Genomic DNA, 14256 nt, shown 5'->3' with positions numbered 1-14256 from the left:
TATGTTTGGGAAAATGCCTTTCTAGAGTGTATTACAGTGCGTTTATATACTACTGTAGCTATAAGCATATTATTATAATACATATTCATAGAAATCTAATTCTGTATAGATTTATAGAAATCTAAGTATTATAAAATAATATTTGGCTTTCAATCGTTGCAACTTTGCATGATTAATAATCATGTGCATTTACTGTGTTTTAAATGCCTGAACATATCGTGTACTACTTTACAGTTTTGTCATTTTGTATTTATCCAAACTAATTTCTAAATACTGCCTCATATCATTTTCTGTACATTTGTTTATATAAGAAAAAACACAAACCTGTACCTGCTGCTTTGTTCAGACTTTCAGTCAGAAGTCAGTTATTTTGGTAGATTTTTTCCACTTATAAAATTCTAATGTCTGCTGCGTGCCAAAATAAAGTGCTACAATTTGTTTGATTGAAATCTCTTTCCAATTCTACAGGCATAAATGTTAAGTATATATACATTTAAATCAGTGTATTATAGCAGTCACAGAAATTTCAAATTTTTAATGATAAGCAGCATGTATTATAAGAAAATTATCTTTAGGTGTCATACAAACTTCACTGATTTCTGATTTTTGCTTAATTTAAATTATTGAAGACATAACTGAGCAGCTAATAAAAGACTAATAAATGTGGTATGTTTGAAATTAATGTTCCATTCTGCCAGATAATCTGGCATACGATCAAATATCCATTAACTTCTTCAAACAGTTTGAAAGGTTTGTCATATGCTGCAGGTTGCAAGACCATAGATTAAAAGTGTACTTAGACTGTAGGCTAGGCCATTTCACTAAGCACTGGAGCTCCCCAGTGATATCATAGTACACAGCCTACATGAGTCATGGAGGGTTGCTAAATTAAAATATACTCTCAGGTGGGAATGGGTATTTTTTCAAAATTATCCATTTTTTTCAAAATTCAGAAAAGAATTGTCCAAATGTATTTCTGATCTCAATTGTAAAACTGTTTTTTTTAGTAAGTCCTAATGGTCCAAGGGTATTATGGGCACACTATGAGTTATACAATAAAATGTATGCATCTGTTTTCAACCTACCATAGACTTTTTTCACTACACTGCACACTTAAATTAGTGTGACTTTTAATTACACACTCTCAGCTTCTGTTTCCACAGTACTGTATTAATTTTTACTGCAGTAAGTTAAGTTACATAATGATAGTAGCAATGTGGTGGGAATACAGTTCATGCAGGTACACTATAAGTCTTCGGTTTAACTCCAAAATAGGTTTTCATCTAAATTTAATTTCTTGTTAGTTATGGAAAAAAATCTTGTAGTAGTTCATAAATTCAGTTGCTAAATGGAAGGCAATTGCATTTTTATTTCTATCTGTCTCAATTCATCTTTACTGTGGGATACTGGAGTCTACGAAGTTTACTAGAAGTTCTAGGAATTTTAAAATTCATTGGCCAAAAAAATGGAATTCGTTAGAAATGGGCATGGCATCAGTTCTTAAATAGCAGATAAATTAAATAGTAAACAAATTACATTTAGATGTAAGTTCACGTTCTTACAGACTTCTACTATTTCATACCATGGTCTGGAGTTTGAATACTTAAGTAAAGCTGAATTCCTGCATCTGTTTTAGGAAAAAATTATTGAGTATAGAATGCCTGGCATTGATTGATTGATTAAAATCAGTCCAGATACAAGGCATCCTCCACTCATGACAGAAACAAAGTTTAGAGCTTTAAATATACCATCTAGAATTATTGTGTGAGGCAGGCTGTGTTTGTAGCAAGCCTTAGCATATTGCAGGAATTTTAGGAGAAAGTCAATACTAAAGACAAATTCCACGCTTTAAACACATAGAATTTTCTGTTTGGTATGCTAGAATAGTATTTTTTATTTCAATGTAATTGATGGATTCCTTAGTGCTTATTTATTTCCTCTAAAGTAAGTTCAGGTGACTAATTTAGATGTAGGCTTGTACAGTCCTGAAATATACTTCTGGTTGATTACGTATGCCACAAATTTGTCTCAATTTCTTTTTGTAGCCTCTGAAAAGCAGATGAAGTTAGTTTGCAGAGAGTCTTCTGAAGAGCATCTCCAGCCCTTCAAGGAGAAATTAGAGGAATTCTTCCAGAAAGGTAATCAAATCTGGAAAAAAAAAATTGTCAAACAGTGCGGTGGTTTACAAAGTTATGCATAATGTAATCTGCATTACATATTTCTTTCCTCTGAAAATTCGTATGGATTGTGTTCCTAACGTGCTAAATATGTTAATATGTTACACAGATCTTGGACATCACTTGTCAAAGATAGTAGTTCCCTTGATCTCACCCATTTCTCATTGATTATTTTCTGCTTTGTTCTTTATTCTTATTTGTAGGCAAAATGAAAAGTGTATTCATCACAGACCAAATTTATCAGAGGGAATATACCGCTTCAGGTTTACTCAATACTAGAATTCTCTTTCAGACTATGTCCACATACATGACATAATGGCCTCTTTTATTAATAGTGTGAGCTTATGAACTGACTTAGTCAGATTTAAGGATTTTGTCTTGTGTGAGACAGAAATAAGTGTAAAAAAGTGATTTACCAGGCTAGAGTCTGGAGACAATGGGTGAAACCCAAGGTAAAATTTGATCATCAATTCAAGAAAATGTAAATATAGGCTGCTATTGTTGAAAAGAACAGACTTGATCCTTCCTATTTCCCAGACTATGTGTTCCTCATCACCTGCTTCTGCCAGCACCATTGTTTCTGGGGCTGTGCAAAACATTTAAGAATACATTTTCCCCCATCCCATTGTAGAAGTATAGACCTTTTGGATAAACTTGAGTAAGTTCTGTGTTTCTGACAACTCTATTATTGTTAAGAATTCTCTATTACCAAAGAGGATGTATTTGTCATAGAAATTGTGAACAATTTAACAATTTACTGTTTGAGAAGTATATTGAACTATCTGAATCTACTAATCCAGGCAGAGTGTTTACTTACTATTAGTGATCATTCAGATTGTTGTAATAATTTATGAATTGGCTTAATCCTTTTTATAAAGATTGTCCTAATGTCTTTTTAATAACTTTATTTCATGAGGCTATCATATTAAATACTTTGACAAGTGAAAACAGGATGCTTCAAAAGTAGCAGTCCCTGTTAAATTGTAGTGTTAAATAAGCCAATATTCTCCTTCACACTTCTCCTAGGCCATGGAGCTCAATGGATGTATTTATTTGATATAATTTTTCTTTTAGCTGCTGGTGTGTTTGGAAAGTATTAAAGCAGCAAATTCCTTGTCACAGAACTTTTAACACAAAAGATTGTAGTGGAAATCTTTGTCACTGCAGGACAGTTGTTTTGTTTTTCTAACTTATTTAATTGGAAATTTCCACTTATAGATTATCAATAGCATCAAGATTGAGATGATCTCCAGCATGCTTCTTGATCTAGTTTGCCAAAGTATTGTAATAACTCAGTTTTTCCCAGGTCTTGCCAAGACCCTAACCAAATAGTGTCTTCCACAATCATATCACAGATTCTGTAGTTCTTACTACACCCTGGATCTCTTGAGGGCTGTTGAGGTTAATCCACTTGGCAGCTAAGCACCACACTTGCTCCCCCTCCATGGGGAGGGAAAGAAGGATGGAAGGATAAATGAAAGAAAACTAATGGGTTGAGATACAGCCAGTTTAATAGGGAAAGCAAAACCTGTATGCACAAACAATGCAAAATAAGGAATTCATTCACTGCTTCCCATCAGTAAGCAGGTGTTCAGCCATTTCATAGAATTACAGAATCGTTAAGCTTGGAAAAGACCTCTAAGATCATCAAGGCCAACCATTAACCTAACACTGCCAACACTAAACCATGTCCCTAAGCACTCACTTTTTGAACTCTTCCAGGGATGGTGTTTCCCATCACCATTCCTGAGCAGCCTGTTCCAATGTTTGATAACCCTTTCAGTGAAGAAATTTTTTCTAATGTCCAATCTAAACCTCCCCTGGCAGACTTGTTCTATCACTTGTTACCTGGAAAAAGAGGCCAACCCCCGCCTGGCTACAACCTCCTTTTCAGGTAGTTGGAGAGAGCCATAATGTTCCTCCTGAGCCTTCTTTTCTCCAGACTAAACAAGTCCAGCTGCCTCAGCTGTTCCTCCTAAGACTTTTGCTACTTTTTCACCAGCTTTGTTGCCCTTCTCTGGACACACTCCAGCACCTCAATGTCATTCTTGTGTGAATGGCCCAAAACTGAATACAGGATTCAAGGTGTGGCCTCACCAGTGCCAAACACAGGGGGTTTATCAATTCCCTAGTCCTGGTGGCCACAGTATTTCTAAATTTCACATTTCCAGGAAAGCAGGATTTCGTCATGCATAGCCACATATTGGGAAGACAGACACTGTAATTCTGAACTTCTCCTCTGCTTCCTCCTCCTTTTCCCAGATTTATTGCTGTGTGTGATGTCATATGATATGAGTTATCCCTTTGGCTATCCTAGCTTTGACCCCTCCCAACTTCTTGTGCATCCGCAGCATATTTTCTGGGGGTCAGCATTAGAAATAGAGAAGGCCTGGAGGCTGTGCAAGCCTGTTCAGCAGTAGCTAAAACATGGAGGTGTTATCAGTGCCATCTTGGTTGGCACAAATCCAATGAACAGCACTATTGAAGCTGCTATGAACAAAGTTAGCTCCACCTCAGCTAAAACCAGCAGAGGGAATAGCAAATTGTATCACCACAGTCTCAAAATATAGGGGCAACACAGTACTTGGTTTCTCTTGCAAAGCTGAGATACCCTGCTTTCTGATGAGTGGAACATGATAAAAATACCCAGTTGATCTTGGAGGAAGATTAGTTCTGCTTTAGATGAAATTGCAATTTTATTGTGTATTATCATTTCCAATAGAAAAATATATTCTTCCAGATATTTACCCTGTTTATGCCTATTGATGTGGAAATTGAGATATAGTTATCTTTGTCAGTGTAACAGAAAATTTTATCCTTATGTGTGTAAATAATATATATATATTTTAAAAAGTAGATGAACAGAAAGGATACGTTCCTGCATGTTGTCCTGGGACAATGAGTTCTTTATGTTTAATTTTATGGACATTTTTTAGTGTTTCAGCTCTTTCATTTTCTAGAGAGAGAGCAAAACCACATGGATTACTTACTTGTCCACTTTTTTCTTATGTTTTCCTCTTCTCATTTTGCATTATAATGTTATGCTTTATGGTATCTAACCATACACATTTGATTTTGTATAATTTAACTTCTCATCTTGTTAGATTCTGTAATTATTGCCCTGTTTCTCCATCCATCACCTGATTGATTTGAATCTTTATAATGGTGGGTGGTACTTTCTGTGGCATTAAAATGGAAATCCTGTAACATTCTACACTGAAGATCGGTAAATATAGCACAGAAACCCATCATGATTTATGGCACTAGAATAGGCATTGGACAAATGCTTAGAGGCTCAGTTTAGATATACATCTGCAAACTCAGCTGCTTCTCTGAAATTAGGAGTTAACTGATAAAACTGAGCATCCAATAAATATCTGCTTTTTTGCTTGTTTAAAACAGAGTTGTGGCTGGTTTAAGCAAATACAAGAAAAAAATTGTCCGTTACCTTTCTGCTAGCTCACAGCAACTATCCAAAACTCAGATGCTTTTCTGAAATTTCTGTCATGAAAATAGGGATGGAACTCATATATATTTTTCTCACACATGCAATTTCCCATAATTTCTAGTCAATGCTAAGTTGGAAGTACTGTAAGAAGAAAGAAATTGGTTAAACTGAAGTGTTTATTAATTAATACCAATTAAATCTAATACTTGCTGTGTTGTAACAAAAAACACTGATAGTGTTATGGAGACTGACATTCTAAAATGCTACAGGGGATAAACTGTACTTCTGCTGATGCCAGTGCTGTTTTGTATGACTGAATGTAATGTCACCCAGTTTCTGCAACAGGGAATTAGGTGCCAGAGGCTTTGGGTTCTATTCCCAGTTTAGCTGCTTTACATGTGATGCTAGCAGGCTTGGATAATATCCTTTCCAAAGAGCTCCTCACTTTTCTGGTAGACAGAATGTTAAATGTTTCTTTCTATTTTTTGTGGTGAAAGAATCTTTGTCAAGTACCTTGTGATTCCCACTTGAAAGACATCATGTGTAAACTGTCTTAATGCTTCATTAGCTGTATTTGATGTGCCCATGGTTTTGAAAAAGATTTAGATTGTTCTCAAAGTGGAAATAATCTTTAGTAGATTTAATTTACTATATGCAATATAATAGTTTTACTATAATATGGAGACCTATTGATTACTATAAATTAATATACATTTACTGTATTTCCATTGGAATTACTGTATGAGGGGTTAGAAATATGTTCATAATTATTTTCCATTTAAATTGCCATGATATGCAAGACCTTTGAAATCATGAAATTAATGGGTCATTTGGAATGCTCATTAATTTATTATATTCTTGCTCAGAATTACTTGGAAGAAAGCTCCACTTTTGAAATTAAATGATCTCACACAAAAAAAAATCAAAATAGTTAAGACAACTGTAAGAAAGATGCAAAATACTCTGTTTTGAAAAGCTGACAAGAAAGAGTTTGGTTACTGCAACTGTGCAGCTTACTAGAAGGGTTGCTGGCCAGCAGCCATTTGTGTTAGTTTTTCGTAATGTATTTTATTCTCCTTGTGCATTTTCTCAAAAATAATACAAACCAGAAAGTAAATAACATAGAGGATTAGGTGACTAACCTTAATTAAATTTATTTCTTATTTTGACGGTTGTTTGTCCATTTTAAGAAATGTGGAAATGCATAATACAGATTCATGCAGGATCTTGCAAAATCTGGTCCCAAATTCCTCTTGATCGGGTCCAGGTCAGAAAACATGTTAAAAGTTTGATCTGGGCTTGGTTTTCTCCCTCATATACTGGAATGGGCAAATCAAAAATTTTTATGCTTCATAGCATAGGAAGAGGATAGCAACTTCTCTTCATTTCTCTAATAATAGGCATCTAGATGATGAAGACCATGCTATTAGAAGAATTCATTTCATTTACAGCAGAGTCTGGGAAGCAAGTAGTCTGATGTCAAGACAACAGTTTTTGAAATTCATTGACAGTGGAAACCAAAGCTATGTGGGAGAAGCGCATGATGCACTTAAGTGTCCAAGGTAACAAGCAAGATGGAGAGGAAGGGATTTTTCAAATAGAGTAATCTGTTGAGATTAATCCCAAAGTAAAAGAATTTGTCCGATGTTGAGGATTCTAGCCTAGCACTTAGGAAACATTGGTGAAATTTATTGCTTTGCTACAACTGCTCTATGTTGTATGTTACATAAAAGGTCAACACTGCAGTCTATGGGACTATGCAATAGGAAAACAGAGTCATAGACCAAGCTAGTCACCACAGCATTATGTCAGGAGCTAGTATCTTTTTCAGACAAGCTTAGCAGCCACATGGAAAATGTCCACAAATCTGATTTTAACTGCTGAGTGATTCTTCTTAATAATTTTAGCCAGACTGCAGTAGCTACCTGGGCATGCATCCAGTCTAAAGCACTTTTTATGGTGCGGAATGGGAGATTTTGTCCACATTTCCTCATTTGCCTGTTGGAATGCACCACATAGGATTGTTGGGGTAGTCCACTGGGAAAGAAAATAAGAAATAAATTCTATTAGGAAGGCCATGTAGATGATCAGAGGGCTGGAGCTCAGAGTTGAGGCTGTTCAGCCTGAAGAACGGAAGGCTCCAGGCAGACCTTACAGCAGCCTCCCAGTAACTAAAGAGAGCTGGAGGGGGACTTTTTACAAGGGCATGTAGTGGTACGGCAAGGAGAAATGGCTTTAACCTGAAAAAGGGTAAGATTAGATTAGCTCTTAAGAAATTCTTTACTATAAGAGTGGCAAAGCACTGTAACAGGTTGCCTGAAGAAGCTGTGAATATTCCATACCTGGAAGTATTCAAGGCCAGTTTGGATGGGACTCTGAGCCACCAGGTCTAGTTGCTCTAACCCTCCCAAGGCATGGAGATTGGAAGTAGCTGATATTTAAGGTCCCATCCAACCCAAACCATTCTGTGATCCTATGATAAGGGCTAGCAGCTAGCAGACTTTCAGTTTCATGTTGTTTCCTACTTGTTCTTTGGTACATAAATGTTCTATTTTAGATGTTGTTTCTGTGCAATAGGTGCTTTTACATGGTCATTTATGCTTCTCATCTAGTAACACCTACTGTATTAACCCAGGGAAAGCAACCTTCTTTCATTAGTTTATAACCCTGTACATATTTTGAAAGTAGGAAGATGACAGTACAATTTATTATATTACAGGGGAAAAAGTCTTTCCACTCAAAACTGATGCTTTTCTATCAAAGCGGTCTATGAAGTATAAAGCAGGATGTTAGTTGTTAATATCATGTAGTAGTATTGAATCATGAAGTCCAGAATACTCCAAGATTCTATTATATATATTCTAAGTGCCATTTTCACAATGCAATAATATTTCTTATTTCTCTCTTACTGTCAACAGGACATACTTCTTATAAATCTTAATACGGTCACAGAAGAAAATTAAATTGGAACTCATTTCCTTTAACAGTGTTACAATATAATATTGTTGTATTTAAGACAGATACAGAAATGATGTTTGAAGTTCTTACTCAAAGCGGTTTGGTAGAGTTATTTTGTAATGACTTCCCAAGTATCATAAACCTCTGAGAACTATTTCAAATTCTTGCCTCTATGCAACAAAGTTACAGCTTTGCTCCCCAAGAAGAATATTTTAAAACTGTGTAAGAAATTAAGACACATACTTGTCTTCCCACTAGTGTAGTGCTCCTCTACTTTAATTTACGTATCAGATTATGGTACTTGTGTTCCATTTTATTTGTAAAGCTCTTGAATGTTTTAATGCTGAACAAGTCAAGAAAATCAAGGATAACTTTTAAGAGCACTGAATTTCAGTAACAGCTGCCTACTAAAACATTGTCTGTAAACAACAGCATAAGAGCAATAGCACTTATAAGGATCTTACAGTTGTCCTGGTTTTCTTACCTGCAATTATGAAACTGCTTCTGTCAACTAAAAAACATATCTCAGTACAGTAACCAGTTCTACAAGGCATAAGACTCTTTTGCAGATTCTGTGACTATCCATTCTGCATATCAAATACTGGTTCTTCCTTTTGTGAAAATGTACAAATATGAAGACTTTTAACTTCAAAGTTTATTTTCTGTTCTGCTTATCATAACTTTTTTTCTCTTCATTTGTTTTCACTGAGATGTTTTATTACCTCTGCCACACATATGCAATTCTCACATTAAACAGTGTGGGAGGATATTTATGTCCAGTGTCAAACATGAAAAATATGTCATACTTCCTTGCAGTGATAATGTTTGCTTAAAACTTTTTATCCTTCCCAGCAATGACATTACAGACCAGGCAAAGTTTGTGTTTAGCTGTGGAACGCTGTTTTATATGCCAGCAGCAGAATTACTTTAATCTTTCAAACTGTTTGTGACAGTCATAACTGTTTTCATCACTCAAAGATTGTTGTATTTAAACAGATGAAAGAGTGATTTACATAAATTGGCATGAGTCTGCAAAGCACAGAATCTTATTGCTGTGGTACTCTGAGATTGTATAGTTAGACTATAGCCTCGGTCCATAAGACACCAAATAAGTTGTCCCGGAATGTGATTGCATCCATATGCCTCTTAACTAATGCAATATTGACAGTGAGTTGATTCAAAGAACAAGAATTTGCTCTGAAATGAGTATTTCCTCCTACACTACCAGAAGAATTACCAGCATCAGAGTCCTGAAAATTGATGTAATTACAGCTATGACTTTTCAGGAAACTTTCAATTTATTATTTTTGAAGGAGATACACATCAAATTCCTATAACCAGTTCCACTATATCATGACTCACTGTAAAAATTGGAAGGTTACACTCCATTAGAATGTGTAATATGAATGTAATTTAGAAGAATTGGTAATTGAAAATGCAGTGTCATCCTCTCTTGGAAGACAAGGAGAGAATCTCTTAGAGACAACGGTTCCCTCCAGTTTCTTTTAAATTTGATTATGTTATACCCTGGCTGCTGCAAAGTCACTGGCATTTCATGATAAAGAAGGATTTCCTGTTAACAGCAACTGAGTGACATAACGAATGCTATTGTTGATACCCTTGATTTAAGACAAAAACAAGATGTATATGATAGTTATAAAGTCTATACCTAGAATAACTCATAGCTTTGCTGTAACCACTATCAGTTGTCTGGGGTCTAGCATTCTCTTTAAATTCTCATTATAACCTCCATTTTCTATTCAATTCCGCTGGATTTCTTCCAGTGTCTATATCATAGACAGAGGTAAACAGAACTGTAGGTTATGTATGTTGGTTTTTCATAGGGATCCTATTAGGCTTTTCTTTTAATGCAGCTGCTTTCTTCTTTATTGTATTCTTAGGAATTTCCTGCATGATTTCCTGTTTATCTACTTTTCCTCTTGTGTCATTATTCTCTACTCCCAGTCAACTCCACTAGCATGCAGTTTATCTGGATTTGCTTTGCTGTGAGCGTCCTTGTCTTGCACTATTTGTGCTGATACTCAAAAAGTCAGTGAAGTAAGTGTCAAAACTTCCCTTGCAGAAAATCGGTATGCTCACTGATTCACACTTTAGATTATATCCTATGAGCAAGCACTTAGACACAGATACTACTCCAAGGAAAGAACAGAGTCAAGAAGAGAAAAGGATTGGATAGAAGAGATCCACAGAATACCTACTGTCATGCTGGTCACTCTTGCCTTTGTTTGTCCCCTGTACTCTGTAATTTCACACCATAGTCTTTTTATTAATCTTGAAAATACCCTTCACTGCTACCAGATAATACAAACTAATTATGCCAATAACATGCTTGATCTGATATGTGTTTATGCAGAATTTCTCTGCAGACTTTTGCAATTTTGGTATGCTAATGCTGTTTCTGAATTACATTTTGTACCTGTGCAAGCACATGAATATCCTGTTTTAATGCTTTTGAGCATGATTGATAAAAATAATAGATGCTGAAAATTACATCAAGAAATTGGAGCTCTCTGGATTAGATTCTGTTATGGTGTAAAATCTGATTCACTTTTTAATCAATGAGAACAGGTAAAACTTTCAGGTAGGACAGGAAATAGGCATCAGAAGGAAATTTCTTTCTAAGAAGAAGAGTTAAATTTGACAGTCAAGCTTGTTGAACAGGATGTAGCAGGACCATTGTTCTGAGAACAAAAATAACAATCACAATGTTCATAGCACAGTTATCAGAGCTTTGAAGCTAGTTGAAGGACAAAGCACCATGTTGCTACTAAGCTCTCGAAATTGAGGAATGACAGAGTAAAACTACATGGATTATACAGTGTTGTGTCATTACAGCTGTGATAAAATGCAGACTTCTAAATGTAAAAAAAAGTCTGATTTCAGATCATCACTCATCCTCTCCTGCAATTTCTGTGATATCTTTGTGCCTAAATACTTCAGATGCCAGGGCAAGATATTTTAAAATGTACCTTTGTCCTGCAAAGAGCCTTTACAGTGCTGCATTTGAACACCTTGACAGAGGTGGAGGAATCAGTTTTATTTCTCTTAAGAGATGTTTATATTAAATTTATTGGAACAATACTTCTTTCATATCATGTAAATCAATTCAGACTTTTTAGCATTGGGATTTTTCAGCTATCTAAACTATGTCCCAAGTCAGCTATTTCATAAATGTCTAAAAATATTTCTCAAAGGACTTCTTTTCAGCTACTGAACAGTGTATGTTAGGGTATAACTGTTTGTACAAAGCATGTGTATGAAGTCTTTCATCTTGGGAATGTCTTACAGTCTGAAAGTTCCCTTCACCACATGTTGCCATCTCTGGAGCAGAACGGGGTATCATAGAGGGTCCTGAGGTTCTCAGTACAGTTTATCAGTAAATATTTACAATTTGTTTGCTGGCCTGACCCAGCATTGACTTGAATGGGAGTTGGATATATGTTAAAGATTATTAAAGATTATTAAACTTTATACATCAGGGATTCTTTCCTTACATGCAGTTAAGCAGTTCTTAGGACAAAGACTCCACAAGCATAGTTAGGTGAGTTAATTCTGTGGTTTCTATTTGAAATAATGGTAGGGGAACTTTGATTTTCCTGTCTTTTAAATTCCAGTCATTTTTCATGGTAATGTAATTTGACACCGGTTTGGTTTTGACGTGAATGAAGTACATTTAAAATTTCTTTTCGAATTTAAAAGGTATTTCCAGTATTTCTATGATATTTCCAAAAATGTTTTAAAGTTGTCCTATTAAATATTTGATTTAAAGAATATTCTGTGATTATAGATGCAGATGAACCAAATTCCAAAGTATATTATTATTTTTACCTGCATATGATTTTTTGAAGTTGATTCGAGACTATCTTTTTTAATAGAGATCAAAACTAAAGGAATTAAGATCATTATGACTATTTTATTACAGCAGAAGTAATTTAGATACAAATGATTTGTTATTATCTCTCAGAAGTAGTTTTTGTGGTTTTTAATAGGCAATATCAAAACAAAATGGTAGTCAAATGTCAACTAGCACTACAATTATATGTAACTCTTTTACTAATAGAAGACCTACTATTATTATTGCATAAAATAGATAGCTCATAAACAATAATGTAATAATAAAGGCCTAAAGGTACAGTGAGCAGAAAGTCTGCAGTGATGGGCTTAGCTGCTGCATTCACATTCTCTGGTCCTGTCTAATACTCATATCCTCTTCTTTTATATGAGAATAAACATGTTTACATCCACAGCAAGGAAAAAAATCCAGATGCTGCCAGCATAGAGTTCAAGATAAAATAAGCAAGCTGTAAAACAACAAAATAGATCAGGTAGATGCCATAGCAACTCTTGTTATTTTCCCAGTCTTAAGTTAAGGTAACATGAGATTTTTTTCTTTTGTAGATACTCTTAATTCTCTCATCATGGTAGTATCTGTGCTTTCAAGGAATGAATTAAATGCCCTGATTAATGTGTCATACATCTTTTCCTGTCATCCCTTCCCCATGAGGAGAATAGTAGAGGTTTTATTTAAGAATTGAGAGATACTTTTTTAAAATGTATTCTTCTATGTGTTTGTCACAAAGAAGACAAGCTTAGAAAAAAGTCTGTGTCTTGTATTTGAACATAGTTTGGTGTTTCTTGTAAAAACATTGATTAAAATAATCCTAATGAACTAGTTTTTAAAGTTAGTATTCTGTATTTTATTTGGCAGGAAGGAGAAATATTGCAGGTCCAAGTCTGCCTCTTTTTAACATTTTATTTCATATTACAGGCCTTTCAAACTAATAGACAAATTTTCCTGCAGAAATCAAAGATGTAGAAAAACTTTGAGTTAACAGCAAGAATTAATTACATGAATATGAAATAATATGACAAATATTTGTGAATTTTTAGCGGAAATTACTACATTTTTTGAAATTTTTTGAGCTTGTATTAAAAGCATTTTTAACTATTTATCAAAACTATTTGTGTAGAATGTATGTAGTCCAACAGAAGTGATTTTCCTATTCTTGTGTTAAGTAGAAGTCAAGTAAGATGTGCATGCTTTTTCATAAAGACGTGATTTTTGAGCAATATATTTTATTTATTTTTGTACTTGTTTAATTTTACATGTTTAAATTTCAAGCTGAATCTTAGGGCTTCATACTAAGTAGTAATCTTTATAAACAGTAAGGTTGTTGGTTAAAAATTTATAGTTTAATTGAAAAGTTTTTTCTTTCCTGTATAAGGCATACAATTTTTTTCATGAACAAGATCCTGCAAGGTGCTCTTCAAATTCAGTTGTGATTCAGATGTGAAGAAGACTAAAACATTGAACTTTAAAGGCCAAACTATATCAGGTTAAATGATATTAATAGATAAATGTGGAGAGGTTTACTATATATCTTCTTGTAACTGACCTATAGTTTTACAAGAAATTTTCAAAACAAGGACTGTTCATTTGGCACATTTCACATCACTAAAATGCAGTTATTGATGCTAAAAAAAGTAGGAAAACACTGCATTAATATTTTGCATACTTTTAAAAATCTGATACCAATACTTGGATGTAATTAATTTTCATTTTGATTTGATTTACCCTTAAATATGGGTAGCTGCAAATTTGAGAATCAGTTTGGGCTTGAAGTTCTCTTCCCCCATCTTAGTGGCTGTCAT

General features: G+C 34.5%; 1 protein-coding gene across 1 annotated transcript in view; it reads left to right on the top strand.

The window, feature by feature from the left end:
* Positions 1-14256, top strand: part of FMN1 (formin 1) — a 128762-nt gene that overhangs the window by 89494 nt on the left and 25012 nt on the right. Inside the window, exon 13 of the mRNA XM_009081544.1 lies at positions 2046-2138. Coding sequence (XP_009079792.1) covers positions 2046-2138 — 93 coding nt within the window. The remainder of the gene's footprint in view (positions 1-2045; positions 2139-14256) is intronic.

Source organism: Acanthisitta chloris, unplaced genomic scaffold (assembly GCF_000695815.1).
Source record: "Acanthisitta chloris isolate BGI_N310 unplaced genomic scaffold, ASM69581v1 scaffold8529, whole genome shotgun sequence".
Classification (NCBI taxonomy): Eukaryota; Metazoa; Chordata; class Aves; order Passeriformes; family Acanthisittidae; genus Acanthisitta; species Acanthisitta chloris.
This window is presented reverse-complemented; position numbering and strand designations above follow the sequence as displayed.